The 24,630-nt window shown below is 43.2% G+C and overlaps 2 protein-coding genes across 6 annotated transcripts; both read left to right on the top strand.

Moving 5' to 3' along the window:
- The first annotated feature begins 1,656 nt into the window (after positions 1-1,656).
- On the top strand, positions 1,657-17,326 carry SLC2A11 (solute carrier family 2 member 11). 5 transcript variants are annotated; one of them, XM_027696700.1, is made up of 12 exons: positions 1,667-2,117; positions 3,480-3,578; positions 4,136-4,296; positions 5,688-5,812; positions 6,489-6,618; positions 6,780-6,928; positions 7,581-7,768; positions 8,065-8,234; positions 8,667-8,769; positions 8,901-8,976; positions 9,954-10,081; positions 10,711-12,149. In XM_027696700.1, the coding sequence occupies exons 1-12, from the start codon at positions 2,097-2,099 to the stop codon at positions 10,909-10,911; spliced, it is 1,551 nt and encodes a 516-aa protein (XP_027552501.1). In that variant the 5' UTR covers positions 1,667-2,096; the 3' UTR covers positions 10,912-12,149. The 5 variants fall into 5 exon arrangements, with proteins under 5 accessions (XP_027552506.1, XP_027552504.1, XP_027552501.1 ...); XM_027696702.1 differs by having other exon boundaries at positions 1,705-2,117; positions 8,065-8,175; positions 8,668-8,769; XM_027696705.1 differs by lacking the exons at positions 9,954-10,081; positions 10,711-12,149 and adding an exon at positions 17,316-17,326 and having other exon boundaries at positions 1,657-2,117; positions 8,901-9,032.
- Positions 15,249-23,821, top strand: LOC113973987 (solute carrier family 2, facilitated glucose transporter member 11-like). The gene is made up of 12 exons (XM_027696709.1): positions 15,249-15,437; positions 15,546-15,644; positions 16,527-16,687; positions 17,157-17,281; positions 18,164-18,293; positions 19,232-19,380; positions 20,190-20,377; positions 20,687-20,797; positions 21,097-21,198; positions 21,551-21,626; positions 21,965-22,092; positions 22,224-23,821. Exons 2-12 carry the CDS (start codon positions 15,549-15,551, stop codon positions 22,428-22,430), a joined length of 1,473 nt encoding a protein of 490 aa, XP_027552510.1. The 5' UTR covers positions 15,249-15,437; positions 15,546-15,548; the 3' UTR covers positions 22,431-23,821.
- The last annotated feature ends 809 nt before the right edge of the window (positions 23,822-24,630 follow it).

Raw genomic sequence — 24,630 nt, forward strand, 5'->3', positions numbered from 1 at the left:
CTTGGGAAACAGCCAACAACCAGCCAGGGAGCAGCTCCAAATCTCTTCTGCAATTTACAGTGTAGTGTTTGTAGGGAGAATTCATCCTGTCGATCTAAGCCTTACAGATGGAAATGGGGCCCCTTTTCTCCTCTTGCACTGTAATTGCAGTTGGCTCAGATGATTCTGGAGTAAAAACACTCTAAAACTTGGGAACCTCTCAGTGCGTGACAGATCAAAGAGCATGTGTTGATGGTCTTTCCTAATGGCAGGATTACCCCTTATTCCTGCAGCCAGATAATTACAGACAGAGCCTGCCATCACATTCTCCAAATAACTACTCTCCCATGTTCATGGCATCGTATTTCACCTTGATTATGACAGGTTTGAGTTAATTGAAAAAGTATTTGAGGGAAGAGGGTGGTAGATCCCCGCAGTACTGCTGGAAACCTGCCGGGTTTATGTGAAGTTATGAACTCTAGAGCCAGGAGTTTGAGTAACTACAGTGCAGTGGATATACCCTGGTGTCAGACCCTGAGACTGGGGATTTCTCATCTACATCAGCTGCAACTCTGAGATTTTGAGAACGAGGACTGAACATCGGGAATGTTGGTTTTTTTAAGATGTGGAAACACAACCAGTGTGAACATTTCTCAATGCCAAAGCACAAGTCATATATAGATGCTGTGTAGGAGGAAAAAAATCTGTTCCTTCACTCCTCATCAAGGCAGCTGTTACTTCCAGCTAGCCAGCTGCACACACAAATCTAGACATAACAACAGAGTAGACAACATTAAGAAACTAGAGCTTTTCTTTTTGAATATGTTACTGTTTTTGGTATGTGCTGCCTAAACTATAGCTTGACTTGTACAGTTGGGTGAAGTTACACCTGTTTCCCAGTGAACAAGTTATTGTTTGGGAAGGTGTTGGAAGTGTTCGTCTAACCCCTGCCACAGTGTTGGAATATTGGATTCAGAGCCTAATACAGCAAATTTTGTACTTCTCCTGCCACTTAGTGGCTGCAGCTGATGCAGCATCACATCCCTACTCATACAATCATGAGAAAATACTTCTGTGATGTGGAACAGATTTATATTTCTGTTCAGGTTTAGTAAAACCTGAGTAGGGACAAAGAGGCATTTTTAAAAAGTTTCACTTATTTTGAATACTTTGAAGTCTGTCAGGGCCCTCACAATTTGCAATCTGCAGGATGAAAGGATGTTAAAATATGATGGTTATTCCTAAAGGCCAGGTATTCTGTGAAGGAGTAGCTTTGATGTTACTGCTGGCAGTGCAATATGCCTCCATCTCCAGTGGGTCCATCTCTAGGATTCATAAGGTTGCACCATTTCTCACTGCCAGGGAGTGCCTTTCTATTTTATAGAGAGCAGCAAGGCTGTCCTTGCTGTTACTGCTGCCTTGCTGTCTTCTGTACACGACAGGATCTAGTGCTGTAAGTGTGGCTGTCTGCTCTGTGCCAGGCTGTGGTGAGGGGACAGGACCACAGCCTTCTGTGCATCACTCACAGCCTTGTCAGCAACACCTGGATTGACTGCATGGCACCAGAACACAGACAGGACTACAGTGAAAGGCCCTGGATAACAAGGATTTGAAAGGTTTGGGCTTCATTTATTCCTGTCGCTGGCAGGACCGAGGTTTGTCTTTCAGATCTTAGATTGTGTTCCAGGGCAAATACAGTCAGAAAAAGAAAAACTTGTAGTTCACTTCTGCTTTGATCACACTTAATCAGACAAGTGATACTGGGCAATTGTGCCAGATGCTCTGAGAGGGAATCTATGCAAACCACGCTGGCCTTCAAGAGGATTGAGATGGCTCTGGATCTTGGAGAATCATTTTCCCAAATTGTCTTTCAACAGTTCTTACTTTTCCCCAGAATGTGCTTTGAACAAAATTAATTGAACTGTCTTGCTAATGAACATGCAGCCCTGTTTTGAGAATGTAAATCAGCTGGCAAAACACCTGCCAAGTCAAGTGTCTTATCCTAACGTAATGGGTGACTAAATACACATTCCTATGCTGGAGATTTAAATAATCCTTTAGAGCACTGCTGAGAGTACCAGAGGCTTTGGCAGACAGAGGAAAACCTACGAAAGAGGATGAACAAGCTGCAGAGACTGGTAAAATATCTATTTTACTATTATTGCTGACAGATTTTTTTTTAATTTGAATTTTTATGAAGCTGTGTAAGGACTATCAGGTTCTCATAGAATTATTTTCCAACTCATCACAGTCCTTGGGATAAAACTGACAGACTAATGGCTCTCCTGGCAGCTGCACACCATCGCTGTGGCTGAGAAAATAGTGCAGAAGCCGGGCATTAAGGAAGGCTTGGGAAGGTCACTCTATAAATACAGCCCAGCTCTGAGCACAGAACTGTTTGGTGGGTCCTGGAGGAAGGAACAAACCATTTTTCTTTAGCTCATGGCCACAAAAGAGCTCTGTGGTACAGGACCTATAGGGGATGTACTCTATAATGAAAGCAGGGAAACGAGCAGGAGGAGTGGTAGAGTCCTAGGCATTGTGAGTTGAAAAGAGAAGTGTGTTATTGTAGGGAGAGGAAATCTCTCTCATCTGGAGAACTAGAATAACTAGGAAGAGCAAAAGTATCAGGAGCACAATCCTTAGCTCAGGTCTCAGTAACAAGACAGGGAAGAGGTGCAGCCATGAAAAGTGCAAAGTGAAACGTAGCCGCTTCTAATGGGGACAGGAGAGAGCTCAGCCTCTTCTTGCTGCAGGGCTGGAACAGTCTGACTTTATTTTTGTCCTGGGAGAATGTCCTGTCTCAAGCTGGTATGGAAGTTATTTACAAGAAAAGACTTTGAGGAAAGGAAAAATCTAAGATTATTTGAATTTGTGGTTTTAGAACTATTGCGAGACTAGACCAAACTTTCCTGTAAAGGGCTCTGTAAGAAGAAAAATCAGCAGGTAGAGCAGAAAGAGCTCCCCAGCGCTGGGTTATCCAAGTTCTCAGGGTCAATGGGGTCATATTCATGTAGCAAAACACAATCTGGCCTGAGGTGCCCTGCAGTGGCTGGCTAACAGCCAAGCCTGAGCATGGGCTCTTCATGTTACACTAGAGCTTTCCCAGTGGGAGGGGTTTTGGAGCAGGGGGCTGGCAAAGGCCATCCTGGCCCTGGGCCACTCAGAACTGGAGGTGTCAGACTAAAGGCCAGGGGCCCCCAGCATGCTCAGAGTGGCCTTGAGGCATGAGACAGTGTTCCCAGTCCAAGGACACCCTCGGGGCACGGCTTGCCTGTCACAGGATTTCATCTACAGATGGGGAAACCAAAGGCACAGGCACAAAACAGCATTCTATTTTAATCTAAAATATGTGTTATTATCATGAAAAGGTAGGAGAAACAGCATACCAATGTATCACAAATGTACTGGAGAAAAATCTCCCAGCTCAAAGTGTGAATTTTGTGGGGTCATTTTATTCTGTGCAAGGAAGCCATCCATTTTCTGTCCCTCTTCTTCAGCTTCAGAACAAGATCCTGATCCTGACAATATGTGCTGCTGGGATTGGAGGCACTTTCCAATACGGTTACAACATCTCCATCATCAATGCTCCAGCTTCAGTAAGTACTGCTGGTCCCAAAGTACACCTGCCCGAGGGCCTCCTCCTAGGACAGACCCTTCCTTAATGACACAGTTGGACTATGGACAGTGATGTGCCATTGCTGGTGCTGAGGGACAGAAGGGAAAGATGTGTTTTTCCCTCTGTATAATTCACATCTGGGGTACAGGACTCTGTTGTCAAGAGCCAACTTTGAGCAGGATGTAGTGTCACAAGAATTTATTCAAAATCTTTGTCTCGACTCTTTTAGCAAATGTAATTCTAAAATTTTCCAACCTGCACCCTTTGAAACTGATTTTTACCCCTATATTCAAAGTTAGACCCATGAAATTAATTTTTAAATTATCCAAGGTAGCAACATACAGATAGGAACCAACTGCAGCTTTTCAACGGCACCAATTTTACACTCTAAACTCTCTGTTAAAAACTCATCTAGAACTGGAAGGGATTGGAGGCATAAACACAGAATAAATAGATATATTAATAAGGGAGACTTTATATTTCTCAGTGTCCTTCATCTCAATGTCGTGGTTATGCTGCCTTGTCCCTCTCCCTCAGTACATCCAGACGTTCATGAACACGACCTGGCTGGAGCGCACGGGTGTTCCCCTGGAGAGCAACGTGATCCTGCTGCTCTGGTCCTTCACTGTCTCTGCATATCCCCTGGGAGGCCTCACTGGGGCTGTGGTTGCTGGTCCCATGGCCATCATGTTGGGAAGGTAAGAGGGTGCTGGAGTTTAATTTGAGCTTTGCAGCTTCCATTACTCCGAGAGGAATTAGGAGCCCTACAGCACAATGCTCACTGCAGTTAAAAATAATCAAAACATGTTTTCTATCACGGACCAGTCTACCTTAAACATTCTGAGTTGGCAGTGAGCATATTCTGATATGACAGTATTTCATATCTCAAAACCCAATGGGGAACATTTTGGTCCCCCAAATCACCTTCTCATCATATTCCAGCCCAGCTGAGGTGCTACAAGGATTTCGGCTCACCTCTGTATCACAGTAGCCACCTACATAATCACCATCATTTTTGTGCCAGTTTTCTGCCATCCTTTCAAATAGGAAACCATAATGGGTCAGACCAGGTATTTGTCTTCAAAATAAACTGTGGGGATTGGTAGGAATGACACTGGAAAAACAGAGGGTGGTTGTGCATCCCAGGTTCTCCTGTCTCACAGGTCACCTTTTTGTCTGAAATATTTTAGGAAGTATTCATTAAATTCCCACAGTTGGGGTTTTTTTTCTCTGCTCTGGAGTCTCTAAAAAGTATCTGTCCTACCTCACCTATCTTTCATACACAGCTCTGTCTCTAGTTCTCTTCAGAAAAAAAAAACACTTAGTGTTGCTAACATAAACTAATAGGTAGTCAGATTTTCCTTCCCTCTCTCTTGATCCCAAAATTTTCCTCTATGTGCTATAACTTTGCTTTGTTACTCTGGTATGATGAAGCAGGCACCACTGTGAAGGACTGTTTCCCATGGCTTACTTATTTCATGGTTATGAATTTCTGGAAAGGATACAGCTTTTTTATCCAATTAAAATTTTAGAGACTTCACCCTGTACTGCTTTGGAATAAAATCATATCCCATCATAAATAAGATTAAAAAAGACTGACTGGCAAGGCAGTGAGCTGGGACTAGAGAGAATTATTGGCTGTTTTGGGTCAGTAGAGCTCTCTTTTTTTTTTCCTGGTTTTCAACAGAAATTTCTCCTGGGACACATGAAAGCTTTCTGTCAAAGCTTCACAACACTCATACTATTACATGAAAAATGCCTGTTTCAACAAATTAGCATTTTCAGACCACAATGCACACAGCTTACTGAAGGAATATTTCTCTCCATTCAAGTGGAAACTGCGTGTGAGCAGGAGAGCCCTGAATTTGGGCACCCTCATGGTGCCCTCAGTGTGCCCAAAGGCAGCGCTGCAGGGACACCTTGTGGTACAGACACCCCGTGTAGGGCTTCGGGTAATCAGGTGTTCTGTGGTGGAGCTGAGCCCACCTTGAGCTCCCAGGCGTGGCAGGTGGGATCTGCAACGTGGGATGTTTTATTTGATAACTAAACCTGAAACACCAGTGCTCACAACTGTCTTTTCTCTCGGAAGGAAGATGTCCCTGCTGCTCAACAATGTCTTTGTGATCATAGCTGCAGCCCTGTCAGGATTCAGCCGAATGGCAAAATCCTTTGAAATGATTATGCTCAGCAGATTTTTTACTGGCATGAATGCAGGTATGGCAACACGAGAAACATAGCAGGATAAAGGGGATAACAGGTAACAATTAGAAATAGAAGATATTCAAATAGGGATGATGCAAGATACGAAACCAATTAATCCTCCAGGCTGACCAGACACACGTAAGTGAATTAAGAAGTTGTATATACAGATTTTGTATTTTGCTTCTGAGGCCTTTTTTTGAAAAAACATGCATAGGCAGAGGTTTTGTGTATTACATGTATCTGTGTGCACAGGGAGAATCTGAGCTTAAAATTGATCCCTATCTGCTTGTAAGAATATCAGTGCCTCACCAGCATGAGCGCCAACATTAAAGCTCTTGTAGAAGTTTATCCAAGGAAATAATGATTGATATAAGTGTCTTAAAGTATGATCAAAATGGGGAAGTAGAGGGAAGCCTTGCTTACCACCTTGAATTTGGTGCTGGAAAGACCATAGGGGGAGGCCCTGACAGGTTTCAGTTTCATTATCCACTAGTACTGATGAGTCCGGAAATGGGTGTTTAGCAGCCTATGCAAAGAATAGCCTTGCAATTGAAGGTTTGGGGAAATAATGAGCACTGGCAGATGGCAGAAAAGTGCAGCTGGCAACCTCCAGAGGTGGCTGACTGCATTTATCCTTGTCTCCTCCTCCACCCACGAGCTGAGGTCACTGTTGGTCTGCCTTGCCCAGGTGTGAGCATGAACATTCAGCCCATGTATTTGGCGGAAAGTGCCCCAAAGAAGCTCAGAGGAGCTGTGGCCTTGACCTCTGCATCGTTTACAGCCCTGGGGTTGGTGCTGGGACAGGTGGTTGGACTCAGGTAATGTAAAGCAAAAAGCCCACTTATTAAATCTTTCTTTTTTTTTTCTCTTTACTACCCCTTTCTTTCAATGCCCTCGTGCAGCAGAGGGTGCTGGGCTTTTGCCAGGTTGTTAAATGTACTGTGTAAATTTAGTTTGTTTGGTTTATGTTTTTCTCTAGGGAGCTTCTAGGCAGGGAGGAGAGCTGGCCATTCCTTTTAGCAAGCAATGTGGTACCTGCCCTGATCCAGCTCACAGCTCTGCCTTGGTTCCCTGAAAGTCCCAGATACCTCTTGATTGACCGTGGAGACAAAGAATCCTGCATCTCTGGTGAGTTTAGGATGGCTCAGCTCCTAACTGAGCATTTGAAATCTACCGACTGGGCAGATTGCATATCCTTAACATGCATGATTATATATGTTGTAAACATCACTTCCTCCTTCCAAACTAAAGAACATCCTATAATCTTAAATATATTTGACCTATTGAAGTAATTGAAAGACATCTTCCTACAAAAGACATTTTTCCTATGATAGGAGGGTCAAAAGGTGAGACTTGTATTCACAGTGGCAAATAAGTTTTGTAACTATGAAGAGAAATAAATGCTAGTTGAAGAGCTCGGGATCAAATCTGAAGCCAATTCATATTAAAGGATTTGCTTAGATTTGTGGCATACAAATCCTCATATGAGGAGTGGCTGGAATTACTTTCTGGGAAATATGTGCTGTGTACCAAGAACATCTTAATTGCCTGCAATTCCCAGGGAAGTCACTTGAGATCTGAGTCAGAAGCACAGCTGCTGAAATGGCACTGGTGGGTTATCAAACAATGTGGAGGGATTTGCACTCCCTTTCCCCCAAATCTTTCAAGTGGCTGCACCACAACTGGCCATCTCTGTGAAGGTAACAGCATGATCACAGACTCTGCAGAATGACAAACCAAATGTAAGGCTCGGGGGTAAGAGGTTCCCTTGTCCTTGCAGCACTGCAGAAGCTCAGAGGCACCAGTGACCTGAGTGCAGAGCTGGAAGAGATGCTGGCTGAACAGGCTGCTGTTAAAGGTCAGAGAGCAAAGAACCCGTGGGAGCTCTTCCAAAATCCATCTCTGAGGTGGCAGCTGGTGAGCATCGTTGTGCTGAGCAGTGCCATGCAGCTCTGCGGGAACGACTCGGTAAGAGCCTGGCACAGGAGCTACAGCAGCGCTGTGTCATGGGATGGGGGTGAGAGCTCTTGGGTTTAACATCCTGTCTGCTGGAACAGAACAAACAGTGGTTTTCCTGCCTGTGGAGACCTCAGATGTTTGTTCCCAAAGTACACCTGTGCATTATGGAAAGATTCAGAAAGGTGCTGTCAAAATCGCCTGTGTGACAGCACGTTAGTCACTCTCTGTGTGGTCCTTCAGGAAGAACAATGGGATGTATTTTCAGACGTCTTCTCTTACTGCTTTCTCCTCTCTTCTCTCCACAGATGTATTTTTATGCAGCTTATGTGTTCCAAGAGGCTGGAATTCCTCAGGACAAAATCCCATATGTTGTAATCGGTACAGGAAGCTGTGAACTGATCACGTCTGTCACCTGTGTGAGACTCTTAATGCACTCTGCTGACACGCAACCTCTGTTGACAGTGTGGAGGCTGTTAATAGCTAATTTTGGATTTACATGTCTTTTCATGCCAAAAAAGCCCTCTAAGCACAGCAGCCAGGCCATTTTTGAGCACCCACAGCCAGACAGGTTAACACAGAATTATTTGGTCTGACATTGCATTGTCATCACTGTCTAAAATCTCTAAAAAGTGTAACTTTCATGCTTTGTGTCCATATGGATAGTGGCGGAGTTTAGGCTGCAGCTGGGGCATTCTCTTCTCTCCTCAACACCCTTCTTGCCTGATTCCTGCCACCAGACCTTTCCTTTGAAATTTCTTTTTTTTTTTTTTGCTAGGAAGCAGACAACATCCTTAAAGTAGCTGTAGAGTGAACTAGGCTCGGAGTATTGAAACGGGAAGAGGGAGCAGGCAGGAACTATAAACACAGGTCAAATATCTTTCTTTATTTCGCTGTGTTACTTTGTGCAGAACATGATTATAGACTATGCTGGTCGGAGGCCGCTGCTGCTGGGGGGCTACATCTTCATGGCAGGATGGGCCATTGTCTTCATGGTCGCTCTGAGCCAGCAGGTAGCAAACTTTACTTAATTTTTTAAGTGGAATGGAGTTGGGCTTTGCCTTTTATATGACTGGGGTGTTCAGTGGTGGCAAATAAGTGTTAAGTGCCCTCACTGGTTTTCCATTGGTCTCTGTGGCTATAGACTCAGATTAGCTGGATGCCTTATCTCAGCATGGCCTGCATTTTCGCCTATATCCTGAGCTTTGGAATCGGACCAGGTCAGTTCCCTCAGTGTTTTCACTGAAATTTTTGGGTACTGCAGGGGCTTGGAGATGTGTGCAAGCAGCTTATGGAAACTCTCAGATCCTCTTTAGCCACAGCACTCTCAAAGGAATGAGGCAGTTTCTGCCAGCAGTGTTCAGCTGTTTCTCAGGGGCTTGCATTGCACGCCCCTGGAAGTCAGGGTTGGGCAGGGTCATTCTGTGCTCTCCTCTGTGCTGTTCCTCCTCACAGCCGTGTTGGCTGTAAGGCCAAGGCACCTGGGGGTGATTCTTGTGTTAAACAGATGGCAAGGTTTTGATTTGCTGCTCAGTCCATTATGGGGCTGCAAACCAGCATTTCTGATGCTTCACTTTAACCCAAGAGATTGGTGGTAACATAATTTGATTATTTACTTGCAGATATCTGGAAGGAAAATTTCCACATCTATTTGTTATCCTACTAACATGCATTTCCTTGTCAGAATCCATTAGTTTCTGTGGTTGTGGGGGCAATACACAGACTGTCTGTGTGTGGATATTTGGTTGGTGTGGGAGTAGATGTGAAGCTCTGTTTGCTTACACAAGTTTGAAGGAAGGCAGGTAAGAATAGAATCAAGCTGCCAGTGTCACAAACCACACAAGTTGGCAACAATTTCTTGTCCTACAGTGCCATGGGGCTGAATTAATTATAAGCCTTTCTCACGGTTTGGTCCTGGTAAGAATAATGTGGATTACAAAACTTTTCCTGGCAGTTCATTCTAACATGAGAAGTTTGAATAATTAGCCAGGCCTTAATATTTAACCTAAAAATTCCCCTCTGCAGTTAATCTCTATTACCACTTCTTCTGGCATTGTTGACTAGTGAGAATAATTTGCTGAATAATAATTTACTGTTCTCTTAAACTTCAAGGTGTGTTTTCTTGTTAAGACGTGTTCTCTTGTTTTTAATGTCATGTCAACAATATTATTAACTTTCTTGCCATTTCTTTTCCCAGCTGGTGTAACAGGAGTTCTGCCCACAGAGGTTTTTGATCAGATGTCCCGGCCAGCTGCTTACATGATCTGTGGCTCCCTGCTCTGGTTCAACCTATTTCTGGTTGGAACAGCCTTTCCATTCATCGTGGTGCGTTCCAAAGGCAAAGCAATCACCTGCAGCTCTTTAGTGCTCTGTACAAGAAAGAAGCTCTGGTAGTGACCAGGAAAAGAGAATATTGCAAGCAGCAGGATAGCACTGCTATGAAAGTATCTTTATGAGAAAAGTGACCAGAACTCCTCTAAACCAAACTTTCTCCATGTTCCCTATGGTGAATTCTGATTTGAGGTTGGGAGAAGATTAATTTGGGGCATGGATGACCGATATTCCTCCTCTGTCCTCAGCTGCGAACAGCTGGGACTAAAAATGTGATGCAATTTCCTTTGGCCAGACCCTGGCAACATTTCCTAAAGTGATTTCTGAAGCGAAAGGGAGTAGAATATACGTTCCTGTCTTATTTCCTACTGAGGGTTCCTATTCTATATAATTATATAGAGAGAAAAAGAGAGAAAAAGACATTTTGAAATACTGTTCTTGCTATCTCAAATCTCCCAACCTCTGCTGGGGAGCTATTGTCTCCAGGCATGTGAGACCCTCACCAGAGTGCAGAGAAATATCCCCTTGGCTGACCTTAGTCCATGCAAGAACAGGGATTAGTGGCCTATTTGTCACCACACAGAATGTCACCAACACTGTCTTGTTTTTTTCCTCCTCCTCAGAAAAGTCTAGCACATTTCTGCTACATCCCATTCCTTGTGGTCTGTGTCTGCACTGCACTCTACGTTGGATTTTTCCTCCCTGAGACAAAGGGAAAGTCCTTCCTAGAAATCTCGGAGGAGTTCAAGAAACGGAACTTCAGAACTAAGACCCGTGCGGGTTTTTATAAAGGCCCTGAAGAGATCAAAACCACCACACTGTAGCAGAAGAAAGGAAGATGGAACCTGGGGGAGTGGAGCAGTTAATTCAGCAGTGGTTGTGTTCCCTCGCAGGGACACTAAGAGAAAAGTAGGGTTAGGGACAATACATTACTCTTAGGTCCTTAAGTTCACCTTGAAAACACATGCTTGAACTGATAAATACAAACAGAAGTTTGATAATCTGTTCTCAGTTTTTAGTACTGAGTAACACTTGCATATTTTAGAATCCAGTGACAGAATGATGCCTTGTTCTCTTATCATCAAACAACACCATGTAATGCTTGAGCAAATTTCCTCAGAATTTCTCCTCTACCCAAACAGTAACTTCCATCTCAGAAGTTTCTTTCCTTGCCCCTGAATCTGGGCTCTCTAACACAGAAATTAATGCGATTAAATTCTGTTTTCAGACATCAGATGAAATTTTCAGTACCTTGTCTTGGTGCTCCCGTTGTTTCTGTTATTAAGTGATTTCAAATAGACCCCTACTTGTTGAGCAATAGTGAGCAGTTAATTATTTTCAGCTATAAAAGCATGTGACAGATGGATTATGAAGAAAGCTTCTAGTACTTGCTAAGTGGCTTATTATACAACAGACTTTTGGGCATTGTTTTGCAGAATATTTATTCTGGACTGGTTTTCTTCATGGCTTGTTTGTTGTCTTCCAGTCCTATATTGTAAAGCACAAGTTCCCCAGTCCAGTTTGTACTGCTCTCACAGACACTGCTGGTGCACCTTGTAGGGTTTTGTGCCTGTGCTCTGCTAATGGTAAGTGTGTGAGGAGCTCGTATGCAGCAGCTTATTTGGGGTGTGGAGATTTAGATCACACCTGGACATTCTCTGCAGCATGTTCTTGTTGTCTCCACAAAGCACACTGGAAAAGACCCAGATGTGATAGTGATTGCTTTTAGTTAACCTGGTACAGAAGAGGGCAACACTCCTCAGTTAATAAGGCCTTTCACTTTGTTCATATGAAAGTCACAGCACTGCTGATGGTTGCAGCAAAGAACAGACACATTTTCAAAAGAAGTTGCTAAAGTTTCTCTCAGTGTATTTTTTAACTACATTTTTTGGGAAATACAGAACTTTTGAATGACAAGACTGTAAACATTTCCAGAGTGTATTACTGTCATTACTGGGCATGTGTGGAGCAGCAGATCTATTTCTCAGAGGTGGAGTCTGTGCAAGAACTCTCTTTCACTACCTGAAGTTTATAACATACAAAAAATAAAGAGTAAACTTTTGTTCCTTTGTGGTTGCTGCTATTTTAGAAGTCATTAATATACAGACATGGGCAAGAGCAGGTATCTCTGCTCTTGGAGAACACTGAGGTTTTGATGTGGGATTTTGAGAGAAGAGCAGCACTCCCTGGGGCTGGGAACTGAAGAGATACTTTCCTGTAGTTTGAACAGAGCAGTGAGGGGCAGATGGAAAGGGTAAAACACACAGTCAAAGCAAAAAGTGACAGTACCGTTCTGGGGGTGGCAAAATACTCTGTCATTCCTTTGGTGAGGACCAGAGGAAGGAGAGAGGACAGAATTGAAGCAGAGAAGACAAGGCAATATTGAGGATGCAAGATAGGGTGCAGGGATGGACTGAAGAGACTCCCTGGGCAGAGGGAGAGGCCTGGCACACACTGCTGGGACATATAGGTCAGAGAAGAGAGAAGACCTCCAGTATCCAGAGGTCCTCACCTTGGCCACCTCTGTGGCTACTCCCATGAGTCAGCACCGTGCTTTTCCCCAGAGCCCTGGCAGGCCAGAGACCATCTGCACCTGTCAATATGAAAGATGCCTGTTCAGAAATTATACACATTTAATTGACTTCCTGAGTTTCAGAGCCAGTCCTGTGAGTACATGTGGCAGAAAACACTAATTCAAACTTTCTGAAATCAGGAGTCTTTAGACTGATTAAGCAAATGCAAACAGTGGTTACATTTCAGTTGGTCTAATTTGTTAAATTTTAATTGAAGCATTTAACAAGTTGATTAATTGATACTGAATTCAAACACCTCTGACTGAAAAGATATATGACACTTGTTCAGATTTTCTTATCATGTGAAGTGTTAAACAAAAAGACGTTGAAAAGTGATCCTCAGAGACTCATTATGGTTCATATTACTGTTTGCAAATCAAGTAATCATGCACTGTTGGATTTATTAATAACCATCAACACCAGAGAAAAATAGTTACTGCTGCTGTCCTCAAACACTGCTCTTCTTCACAAGCCACCTCTCACTTCAAACCCAGTCAGGGCTGGGATTCTTCCAGGCACCAAAAACATGCAGCATCCTGGCCTGTGGAATTGCCAAGTGCATCCTCTCACCAGAAGATGGAATTCCCCCCTAAGCTCTTTGAATAACTTGTAAAAGCCTTCTAACAGAACCAGCTCGGAGACTGCTAGATAAAGAGGCCTTTTGAGAATTATGGATAAAAGTAAAAATGTAATTTATTTATTTTGAAGTCAGGATTTAAAATTGAGATTCAACTTTCTTAGCACCTGACATATATTATAGGGACACAGACTTGAACTTTCAGGCAATGACCTTTACTCTTAGAGTCAACTGATCCCACAGTTCAAGAGTTGGGTGCACAGGCAGAGTCAGGTTTGGCCAAGTCAGGCTTCAGAAGGCTTTGCTGTATTGAGGCTCAAGGTAGCAGTCAGGAACTTTTCCTTTAAATGTGATAACTGATTACCCAGCCTATGACTTGGGGAGTCCAGACCAGTCCAGTCCAGTTTGTGCCAGTCCCTGGACTTTGGCTTCCAACAGTGCTTTTTTTGTTGTCCTTTACTCATCTCCTGCAGCTCTTCCCATCCGTCAGCTGCTGCCAGAGCGTGCCCAGAGACCTGGCAGGAACGCGCAGCTCACCAAAGCTGCCCGCAGCTTCATCAGTAACCAACACAATAATGACAAACCAAACAGCAAGAACTTCACAACAAACCAAAGGGAATGTGAACACTGAGAAAGAATGAAGTGACATGTTGAAATATTATCTCAGGCTCCTCTTTCTCTATATATAGAGTGACTTTTTTCGAAGTAACTAATGAAAGTGTCAGGGAAGACCTAGCCTGCAAGCAGGAATGACTACCTTTGCATGCAAGTTGGTATATGTTTATCTTTTTTTTCCCCAAATACAATTTTTGCAGTACATAATTTTTTTCCTTTCTGCTGTTTAGAAGACCTGTTGCATAAATTCAGTACAGAAAGAAAAATAAATCTCAATCAGATGCAGCTAAAATAATTGTAATGAGGTCATATCTGAAAAATATCAAATATGCTAGAAATTACTTTTAAAAAGCGAAGAAAACTGGATTTAAGAGTAAATTTATATGTAATGTCTGATGCATAACAGGGGAAGACTAACCCAAGGAGTTCAGAGCACACCAACAAAATAAAGCTAATGATTTGATAGATGGAGAAAGGCTGGAAGATTGAAAAGGTCCTCCACAATAAAAAAGTTATGAACAAAGTATCTGAAAGGTATAAACACCAAAGGATAGAAAACAATTCTTTCCAATCAAGGAAGTATAGGAAGAGATAACTAGAAAAGAAAAAAAATTTTTTTTAAAGCAATTCTAGTATGAATATTAAGTTTAAAAAATCTTCCCAAATTTAAAATCAATTAGACTGGAAAGTCATCCAAGAGATGCAACAGAAAAATGAAGCAATGGCGTTACAGTACAGAGTGGAGATGAGACTAAGAAATTTGCTGCAGGGGTGATATAAACTTTGCACTTAGAACAGGGTTGACAGATTTTCTCAGTGATGGGAAGTTTCATGCTGATGTGTGGCATTTTTGGTAGCACAAAGGATGGTAGGGATATATAGCAGCAGAAACTGTGAATCTCATTTCTTCCTAGTGTTTCAACAAACAGGAGATTGTTGTCATTTAATATATGATTGTGCCAAATACCAAATTTATTCAGAGCTGACACCTTTGGAGTCAACATGGAGAAATTTGATGCCCACTCAAGCAATGGCATTCACCTGAGTAGAAATTAGCTTGTAAATATTTGGCAGGGGTTGTTTGAATGTGATCTGTTCTAGAGACAGAGGTGCAGCATCACACCATCATCACTGGCCAGAATATCCCTAGGACAGTCAGGAACAGGAGGAGTGGGAGGGATTGAGGTGTGCATACATTGCAGTCCTATATTCTTAAGCTTCCTGTCACCTAAGAAAGGGTGAATAAACCATGAAACTAGGAATGCCCTTCAATCCCCAAATGTTTATCCAGTCTCAGCCAAGTTACAGAGCAAAATATTCACTTAGGTGAGATAACAAGTGGGAAAGGAGGAGAGGACAGGACAAATAGATGGAATTGTTCACGGCACGCTTGCACATTGCACCATGCTCCCACAACTATGACAGTGCAGATTGAGATGGCCAAAGCTGAAGACAGAAGCACTGAAGTGTGTAACTGGGTTCTAGGGAACAGCTGTGAGCTTTGTCTCTCCTCAGATTCCTCACTGTCCTGTGCTTTAGTAGCTGTGGTTTCCCAGTGCCGGCTCCTTGCTCTCGGAGGAGGCAGGTGCGTGGCATTGCTCAAACTGTTAGAGCTCCTGAGGAAAACACAGGACATTGGGGGCACGTCTGAATAGCTGTACCAGCTTTGTTTGCTGCTTTTATTTCCTGCCAGAAAATGAGCTACAACCTCTTTCTGGTGCCTTTTGTCCTGGGCATTGGTGGAGGTTTCCAGTATGGGTTGCAGGTCTCCATTATCAATTCTCCTGCTGAGGTAAGCGTGGAGAGCTCCAAGAGTGAGCTACTAGCATGGATTTCACTGTTCTCAGTGCCTCTATATGCAATCACTAACTTTTTAAATTCTGCTCTCAAACCTAGACTTACTGTGGTTTCTTAGTTCTAAGAGTAGCTACTATTGCTCTTGTGTTTCATGGGGTTTTAACTTCTAACTAATGTGGCAGACCTGGGAAAGGGGAGGATGAATGATATCTATAAAGTCATCCATTTTCTCCTTGCTGAGTTGAATTGCTTATAGGGCATTCTCCTCTTTTCAGTGCTCAGGGGGCCTCTTGTACATGTGCTTGGCCACACACATTGTGTCTAAGTGACTGTAAGGTGCAATAGGACAGGGCAGGACTGTAGCTCTAGAGCTGAGTTCAGCACTGAATACCTGCAGCTGGAAAAGGAAAATTAGGGAAGATGTTTGTAATCCTAAATGGTACCAAGGACATTGAGCTCATACTCTTACTACATTGTGAACCCTCACCAAGAATGAGGGTGCCATGGAGGTTATGAATAGCAGGCCAGAGAGACCTCACAACAGACCATATCAAGGGACAAAACCTGCTCTCACTTGAGTCAGTTGAAGTCAAACCTGGATTTCACTTAGGGCATCAGATGCAGCAGGTGGACAAGAGAGACAGACACACAAGCAGGAATGGAGGGAAAGATCAGGTAGCAAAACCATCAGGTTTTAGTACAGAAACAGAAGACCAACCTACCATGCAAAATTGCCATTGATTTCATCAGGGCTAAGATTTCAACGAAGGTATCCATAGGAATGTATCAAAAAGGCCTGTAGGAGAATTAAGAAAGAGATGCAATTATGCAAAAAGCATGTTGACTGAGTCCTTGGATTTCTGCTTTTCTTTTCAAGTACATCAAGAGTTTCATCCGTGAGACCTGGCTGAAGAGATACGGCTCCACTCCCAGTGAGGACATGATCACTCTGATGTGGTCCTTCATTGTGTCCATTTACAGCATCGGGGGGCTCCTGGGCTCCTCCTCTACCGGATACTTGGCTGTTAGATTTGGAAGGTAGGAATAGTGATTACATTAGTCCTTCTATTTACACCCACAACTGCAAAAATAAGTGACCATGTCTTGGGAGAAACACTGCTTGTAAAGTAGCACTGTGAGCAGCCCAGGGCTGCTTCCAATGAAGGATCAGTACAAAATCACACTCTCTCTCTTATGAAGTCCAAAGTGAATCCAGGCCGGGGAAATCACACTAGGAGCGCATGCATTTTAAAGTGAATATCACAGGCAATCACTCACAAAGCTTGTTCTTCAGTGTAGATATTGGCTCCATTAGATGGTTCAAAAGCTTGAACTAACTTATCAATCTGTGACAGTTTTCCCATTCCCGTTTCCCATTTACTTCACTGCAGCCGATCTCAGAAGCTGGCACAGAGTCTGTAACCACGGTACAATTCGTGTCACTTCTGTCAGGTGTGAATGACACATGGACAATATTTATGCTCACATTAATTTAAGTGAATTCCAGGAAAAAGTCCATGCTCCTTGCCAACATCCCTGCTCTGCTGAGCGCAACTCTGATGGCACTCAGCCGGCTGAGCGGGTCTTTTGAGATGATCATCGCTGGAAGGTTTTCTGCTGGACTGTGTGCAGGTAAATTAACATTCCTACTTATGGCATTAAATAGTTGGAAGAGCAGTGACTCAGGGTCACAAGGATTTATCAGTACACAGACCACAGATTTTTACTAAATCCTGCAGAGGACATAATTGCTTATTTTTAATTAAATAAGAAACCACAAACATAATTAAATTGGTAATGTCTAACATCTCCATTTCTCTTTCTTCTATCTTTACACCCAATCCCTTTAAGAGGTACTGCCTTTTGAAAAAGCCAAAACATGCAATATTTCAGGGGAACCTGCTCGCTCAATAAAGAGCTGACCTCTGTTGTTCCTGTTGTTTCTCGCTGTGGCTGATGCTGCCCCCCATATTACAGACAAGGGAATGGTTTTCAAACTGGGCAATTCTAATTTCCAAATGGTTACATTCTCCCAGTGTTTTCAACCCCTGAGAAGTTGGATAAAGATAATACTAACCAGCAAAAAAAAAAATTGAGAGAGGATAAACAGTAATTAATTCATTCACTGAAATGCAAATGGAATGTATAGAATTTGTTAACTTCTTGGTTTCAAGCACAAAATAAGGCACATAGCGTCGTGAATAAATACTGAAATACATCATCTGAGACTAAAGGGAGTAACTACAGTCCTGTATATGTGGCTGTAGGAAATAAGAGAAGGCCAGCCTGCTGAAGGACAGAGTTCCCAGGGGCAGGTACTTGCCTAGTGAAATATTTAGCAAAGACATGAGGCCACGGTACAAGGCACATGCTTCATGTCGGGCAGACACATACTCAGCACAGTTAAAAAGGTATCTCAAAGCCAACCCCTATAGGCTTTGTCCATAATGGTCCCCTCCAAAACACCACACCCTTATGGGTTTGCATTGCCCTAACAGTCCTTTGTCACTGCAGGTTTAGCTCTGAATATCCATCTCATGTATTCTGGGGAATGTGCTCCACGGAAGCTCCGTGGGCTGATTGCCATAACAGCTTCTACTGCTGTTGCCTCTGGAAAATTCGTAGGATTTGTTCTGGGTCTCAGGTAAGAGGGTCTGAAACAGACTCAATTTATTCTGTTATTAAAATATATGCATTTATCAATGCAAGCCCATGGATAGGCAAATCAGCAACTGTTTTCAGACATGTTTGCAGGGTAGTCAGACTGAATTAGCCCAAATTCCTGACTTTAGTGAATGGGAAACAGAAATCATACAAAATATTTAATCCTGAAGAATAAAGTTCCTTCCTAGCAGACGCAGATCAAAATATAAGTAATAAAAACCTTGAACGTATTTCAGTGGGTTTGAAAGAAATCAATCTTTTTATGAACAGACCTTTACTTTCTATTTTTTTCAGAAGGAAAAATGCACACAAACTGGCATACCCACTCATCAAACACACACACACACACACACACAGACTCTTATGGTGGATATATTCCCCCAGCACAGGCTCTTCCTGCCTGTCCTGTGCCAAAGGCAGTCTGCCCCATTTCTAGGGCATGCATCATTCTGGTTGCAGTGTTCTCAAAGCTGCAGGAAACCCAGCAGCTGTTATTTGGGGCAGTCAGTACCAGGCTGATAACCCATAGGTCTTTCCCTAATTGTGACATGGGCCTCTTTGGATCAGAAGCTGAGGGATCAGCCCCTGCAAGTTCTTCCTTCAGCATTTGTGCTGGGACACTGTTGGTCCCTGCAGGCCCTCAGCCGCTGCAGGAGGATGCAGGTGGCCTTGCTGCACTCGCCTCTGAGCAACAGGAGCCAACACGGGGTAACTCATGGGCTGCAGGCAACGGCCCTCTGCTCTGCCCTTCCCCCTCCTGTTGAGATTTTAATTTTTCTGGGCTGAGAAATGCTGGAGACCCTTGGGAGGAGCTGCTGTGACATACAGCAGGGCTGAGGGATAACCCTGTGTCTGTGTGTGCTCACATGGCCAGCACACGATTCCTCAGCCTCTCTCACTCTGCTGCTTTTGTTTCAGAGAAATTCTTGGAGCAGAGGCTCTCTGGCCTGTTCTCCTGGCAGCCAATGCAGTTCCTGCCCTCATTCAGCTTCTCACCCTCCCCTTCTTCCCAGACTCTCCCCGCTACCTCCTCATTGACAAAAAGGACAAGGAGGCATGCATTAAAGGTAAGGAAATGGGTCACAAAGCATTCATTTTAGAAAAAAGTGGAAAACACAGTAAAGCCTCATATGAGCCTGAAAGAGAGGTACAGGTGGGAAAAAGACTCTTGGTCTTTTGGCTCCGAAACAACCTTCAGCTTTAATGAAGATCAGCCTCTTCTGTTTGAATGTTAGTGCTCTTTTGGCACCAGTATTTCCCTTTCTCTCTACTAGGGTCCTCTGAGGGATGTGATCATACAGAGCTTGTATTTCCAACAATACAGATTCTGCCCTGAACGGTCAGGGTGTGGACATGGTACCTTCTGGCTCTGTGTAAGAAAGGGAGGCCCTGTATTGTCATGCCATATCTGTAAGCATTCCAGTTTTTCAGTAACCCTAACAGCAAATACTGACAGAAACAGAGAAACAGCCATTCTGGGGTTTAACTACCAAAAGAGAGAATCCCTTGATGTAGACTTACTGTTTTATATGTAGGAATCATTTTACCTTGTCTGTGTTTTGGAGTGTGTACTAGAGCAGCACCTCTAGTAGGAGGGTATTTGGGGAAGGATTGGTAAGAATTTAAGTGTGGGTTACATTGAAAGGCTATAGGCACCTATTGGCCAAAGGTGAGTCATGATTAAGATGTATGGGTAAAAATAGATAGCAATGATCTGAATTTGTGTATAATCTGAACCCAGATTTCTAGGAAGTTCATACGAGAAAAGAGCCTGAAGTTCAGATAAGACACCCTGCAAAATAGGAAATAATCCTCAGAATTCATGTCTGTGCTGGTGGGCTTGGACCAGAAGTCACCTCTCCTCTTCCCCTTCCAGCTGTGGAGCAGCTCTGGGGGGATGGAGACCACATGGCCGAAATAGAAGACATGATATCAGAGGAAGAAGCCATCCGTGGGGAGAAGGCCAAGGGCCTTTGTGATCTGATCCGTGACAAAGCTGTGCGTTGGCAGCTCATCACTCTGTTCCTCGTGGCCTCGTGCTCTCATTTCAATGGGGGCATTGTGGTATGTGCTCTGCTCTGCTCTGCTCTCTGCACTGCTCACAGGCTCTCGCAAAAGTGAGCTCTGCAACGAGTTGTGAAATGCTGACTGAAACAGTGGCTGTAAGGAGGGATCTGTTGTTACTGTTCATTACAATCTTTTCCCATGGAAGTTTGGCACCTGAGCTAAGTTGATTACTCAAGTGTCATCTGAAGGCATCTCTATGGATTACCCTGTTATGATAAGAGAATGCAAGGGGATCAAAATTTATTTCTTGTCAAAAAACCCTCAGACATTAGTGTAAACATGAGCAAAAATTTCTATTCTTTCCAGGTTTACTTTTATGCATACAGTATCTTTATAAAAGCTGGAATCCCCCCTGCTCAAATCCACTATGTCTCGCTGGGGCTTGGGATCACCGAGATCCTCTCCACAGTTCTGTGTGTAAGTGGCTTTTCAGCTGAATTTTGTTCTGCTGTAATGCGTGGTTCATTTTAATCTTTAGAAATGCTGTAAGTGGAGCTTCAGGAATAAAATTTTTGCAACAAATCAACCACAGAACCAATCATACAAAATCGTCTCCACACACCCTGCAAACATGGGCATTTATATTCAATTTCTGGGAAGAGAGGAGAGTCTTTCTCTCAAAATCATGACCCAGGGATGGCAGCTACTGGAGCAGCTCAGCAGTGCCTGCCTTAGGTCTGTCCTTTGGAGCTGGCAGCGTGTCCTTCTGGTTGCAGGGTATCCTCATTGAGCGTGCAGGGAGGAAGACACTGCTGTGGACAAACTACACAGTGATGACCTTCGCTTTAGGGCTCCTCACAGTCACACTCTTCCTACAAGTAAGACCCCACTGATGCATTAAAACTCTGTCCTGTCTTCATGTGTAATTGTGCAGCAGATATCATACTATTTCCGTTCCCCAAATAATTTTTTAGCCCAAGTAGAAGTGTTTTGGGGCTAACCATCATATTAACAGAGGTCTGTTCCCAGCCATGTACATACAGATTAAAGACAATAGACTTATACAACCAAGAATTCTGCCTAGACTATCTCCTCGTGAAATTTCTGGAAGTAAAATAATTAGATTTATATTTAACACTGCTATACTTAGCAGTTGTGAATGTTTCTAGTGGAGCTAGATAAACAAAATCTTAATTTCTGATTTTATTTGCTTTTCATTTCCTACCACAGGATTCCTTTTTCTGGGTACCATACTGCTCTGTTGCACTTGTCTTTATTTTCATCATGAGCTTTGGCGTTGGGCCAGGTTGGTATTTTCTACTGGAATGGTTTCAGGTACTCATTCCTTCCTCACTGCAGCCTTTAGGAGAGGTGCCAGGCATAGCTGCTCCACAGTTAGCATGAACTCCATCCCTACTCCTGATTCAGTGCAGGCACAGATGTTTCCCTCCATATTGCAGTAGGAGGTAAAACTTAATTTCCTATTGTATTCCTACATCCCTCCTCCTCAAGAGCCAGAGGCAGCACCTCAAACACTTCCAGGTCAGTTAAAGCCATAAACCCATGCAACAATATGAAGCGTGGGGTACAGAAGCATCTTGCAAAATTTCGAAGTTTCCTTCTTTTCTTCAATATTTTTTTCAGGTGGTGTGTTATGCCCCTTGATCACAGAAATTTTTATTCAGTCATACAGAGGAGCTGCTGTTGTTTTTAATGGTCTTGTAAGCTGGATCCAACTCTTCATCCTTGGACTTGTCTTCCCTTTCATTGTGGTAAGCAAAGTAGGGTGTTTTGGTCCCTGACCAAGTTCTATAGTAATACAAAACCAGAAACTCTATATCATAAGAGAAAGAAATAGAGATAAATTCTTATGAACACATTTTGTCTCTTTCTTTTCCTGTAGGAAGGCCTTGGTAATTTCTGTTTCCTCATTTTCCTGACATACTGTCTGACCGTGGCTATCTATGTCTTCCTGGTGATGCCAGAACCCAAAGGAAAGACCATGCTGCAGATCCTGGAGGAGTTCAACCGCCTGAACTACCGTGGAAAGAAGAGACAGACAGTCCTACAGCAGAGTAACTGCTCGGTGATGACTGTCACTAGACTTTAACAACAAACCCTCTGCTTCATATTTTGCTCCTTTATTACTGTAGTGCCCAGAAGCCTCATCAAACAATAGAGAATCCATTGCTCCACAAAGAGCACAAGTGTGTATTTTAAAAATAATCACCTGCAGTGCAGGGTGCAGGATGAACTTGGTCGTTCTCTCCAACTCCTGAAATATGAGCTGAATTAATTCCTCTGCAGAAAAAAATTGAACACAATATATAAAGAAATTTTGTCAGTCCCTCCGAGTCAGCAGTTGGTAAACTGAAAACATAGGACCTGCTATTTTTCTTGGCAAAACCAGGACTCCACAGTTGGAGAATATGAGTCTGGAAGATCCAGAGATACAGCAGGTTTGCAAAGGTGAGAGCAAAAGACAGAGCTTTGGTGTTGAAATTATCTGCTGTTAACAAGTCAGTGCTGATGAGCTTTCCCAGACAAGAAGCTTCAGTCCAGAGGAAAAGAAGTGTTTAGCTCTTGAATGTAGTGGAAGAAGAGCACCTTGCCTATCAGTAGACAGAATCAATATGCAACGTTTCCGCCTCTTCAATTGGAAAAAAACCCCGGGGATATGTGAGTACTGAAAGAAAGCACGAGTGAAGAAAGCAGAGCTGCAGGGAATCATGAGTGGGCAAAGCCATGGTGGGCAGGCTCCCCTTCCTGATTGTGCACTGTGTCTTCAGCCTGGAGAACACTGGTTTTCAATGGGATTGACTCCTGAGAGTAACTGGTACCAGTGAGACAAAAGAGAGTGGTGCCTCTCCTGGAGAACCCAATCTGTATGTCTGAGTGTTTGCTTCTCTCTCCAGGTGTCTGAATACTCCACATTTTCATTATAAAACATGGTAAAAAGGGCTTCACTTTTTGTAGTCATTGCCATATGACATGACACGTTTTTGGTCTTCTTCATGCTTTGCAGTTTACTGATAAAGAAATAAAAAGCAGTGACTAGGAAAACACACCCTACTGATCATGCCTGGATTTGGTTTTCATTAAATAAAGAGTCAGGGACAGAGGAGAGCCCATCTTTTGGGACTGTGTTATTGGGGTCAAGGAACACTGTGTCTGTCTTGTTCTGGAAATTAGATCTTCACTACTGACTAATGCAGGTGCCACACAATAAAATTTGCAAAAGGACTGGAATATTGAGCAGCAGTTTCTTTCACAGCCCTAAGGCCCCTGCTATTTTATCTTCACACCATCCTCTAACAGTATTTGTAGCAGTGCCAAAAGCTAATACCAGAAGCAGAGGACTTCTCCAGTACAGCCATCCTTCCTATGACAATCATCACAGTACCAAAAAAGCTAAATAAAGTCTATAGTTTCAAGGGTTATGGATTGCACAGTACCACATTAAGGACCAACATACATTCCTTCTGGTCAAAAATGCGGGGGGGAGAAAAAAGAGAAGAAACGTTTAAAGTATTTTGAAAAGAATTAGGTAAGATCATGATTATTTTAAAAGTCTTTATTTGGTTTGGTCTCTCTAAACCTTACTGGTTGCCAGTGAAGAAGTTTTTACTGTCTTATGAGACATTAAAAACTCATTTCCTTCTACATGTTTTTCTACAGGGTGATCTTGTCCAACGTGCCTTACTTTTTCTCTCCTACTAGTAAATACTGTCCACAAGAGGGAAAGTGTGGTAAATCATTCGCATTGCCATAAACTAGCACAGACTGGGAATAAAGGTTAAAGAAGTATTTGTGAATCTGCCATGTAGGATCCAGGATCACACAAGTGCTACACAGGGCATCTTTGAAGACAAAATTCTCTCCAAGCCAAGGGTATTGGGTGAGCTCCAGACTGGGTCTGGAATACATTTCTTGTAGTGTTCAAATCCTAGGTGAAAAGATTTGTACTGTCCTCTTTTTAAGGAAAATAAATAAAAACTATACTAAGCATCTAAGTCTTGCTTTTTGCATAGTACAGCACTGAATGAAAGTGTGAGGCCCAATGAAAACGAGAGAGCAGTATGAGTACTCTAGGAGAGACACAGACAACAGGAGGAAGAGGAACAGGGCTCTGCAGGGACTGTTTGATCAACCAGATGTTAAAATCTGGCCACAGTGTTTAAAAACCTCTCCAGAAAGACCCAGAACTGCCATGTGTGTCCTTCCTTCCTTCCAGTAGACAAGCTTCCCATCCTCAGCTCAAAGAAAAAATCCTCCTTCTCCCTCTAGTTCATCAAAGCTCATCATCTCCC

The sequence above is a fragment of the Neopelma chrysocephalum genome, unplaced genomic scaffold (assembly GCF_003984885.1).
Source record: "Neopelma chrysocephalum unplaced genomic scaffold, ASM398488v2 Primary Assembly neopelma1_116, whole genome shotgun sequence".
Lineage (NCBI taxonomy): Eukaryota > Metazoa > Chordata > Aves > Passeriformes > Pipridae > Neopelma > Neopelma chrysocephalum.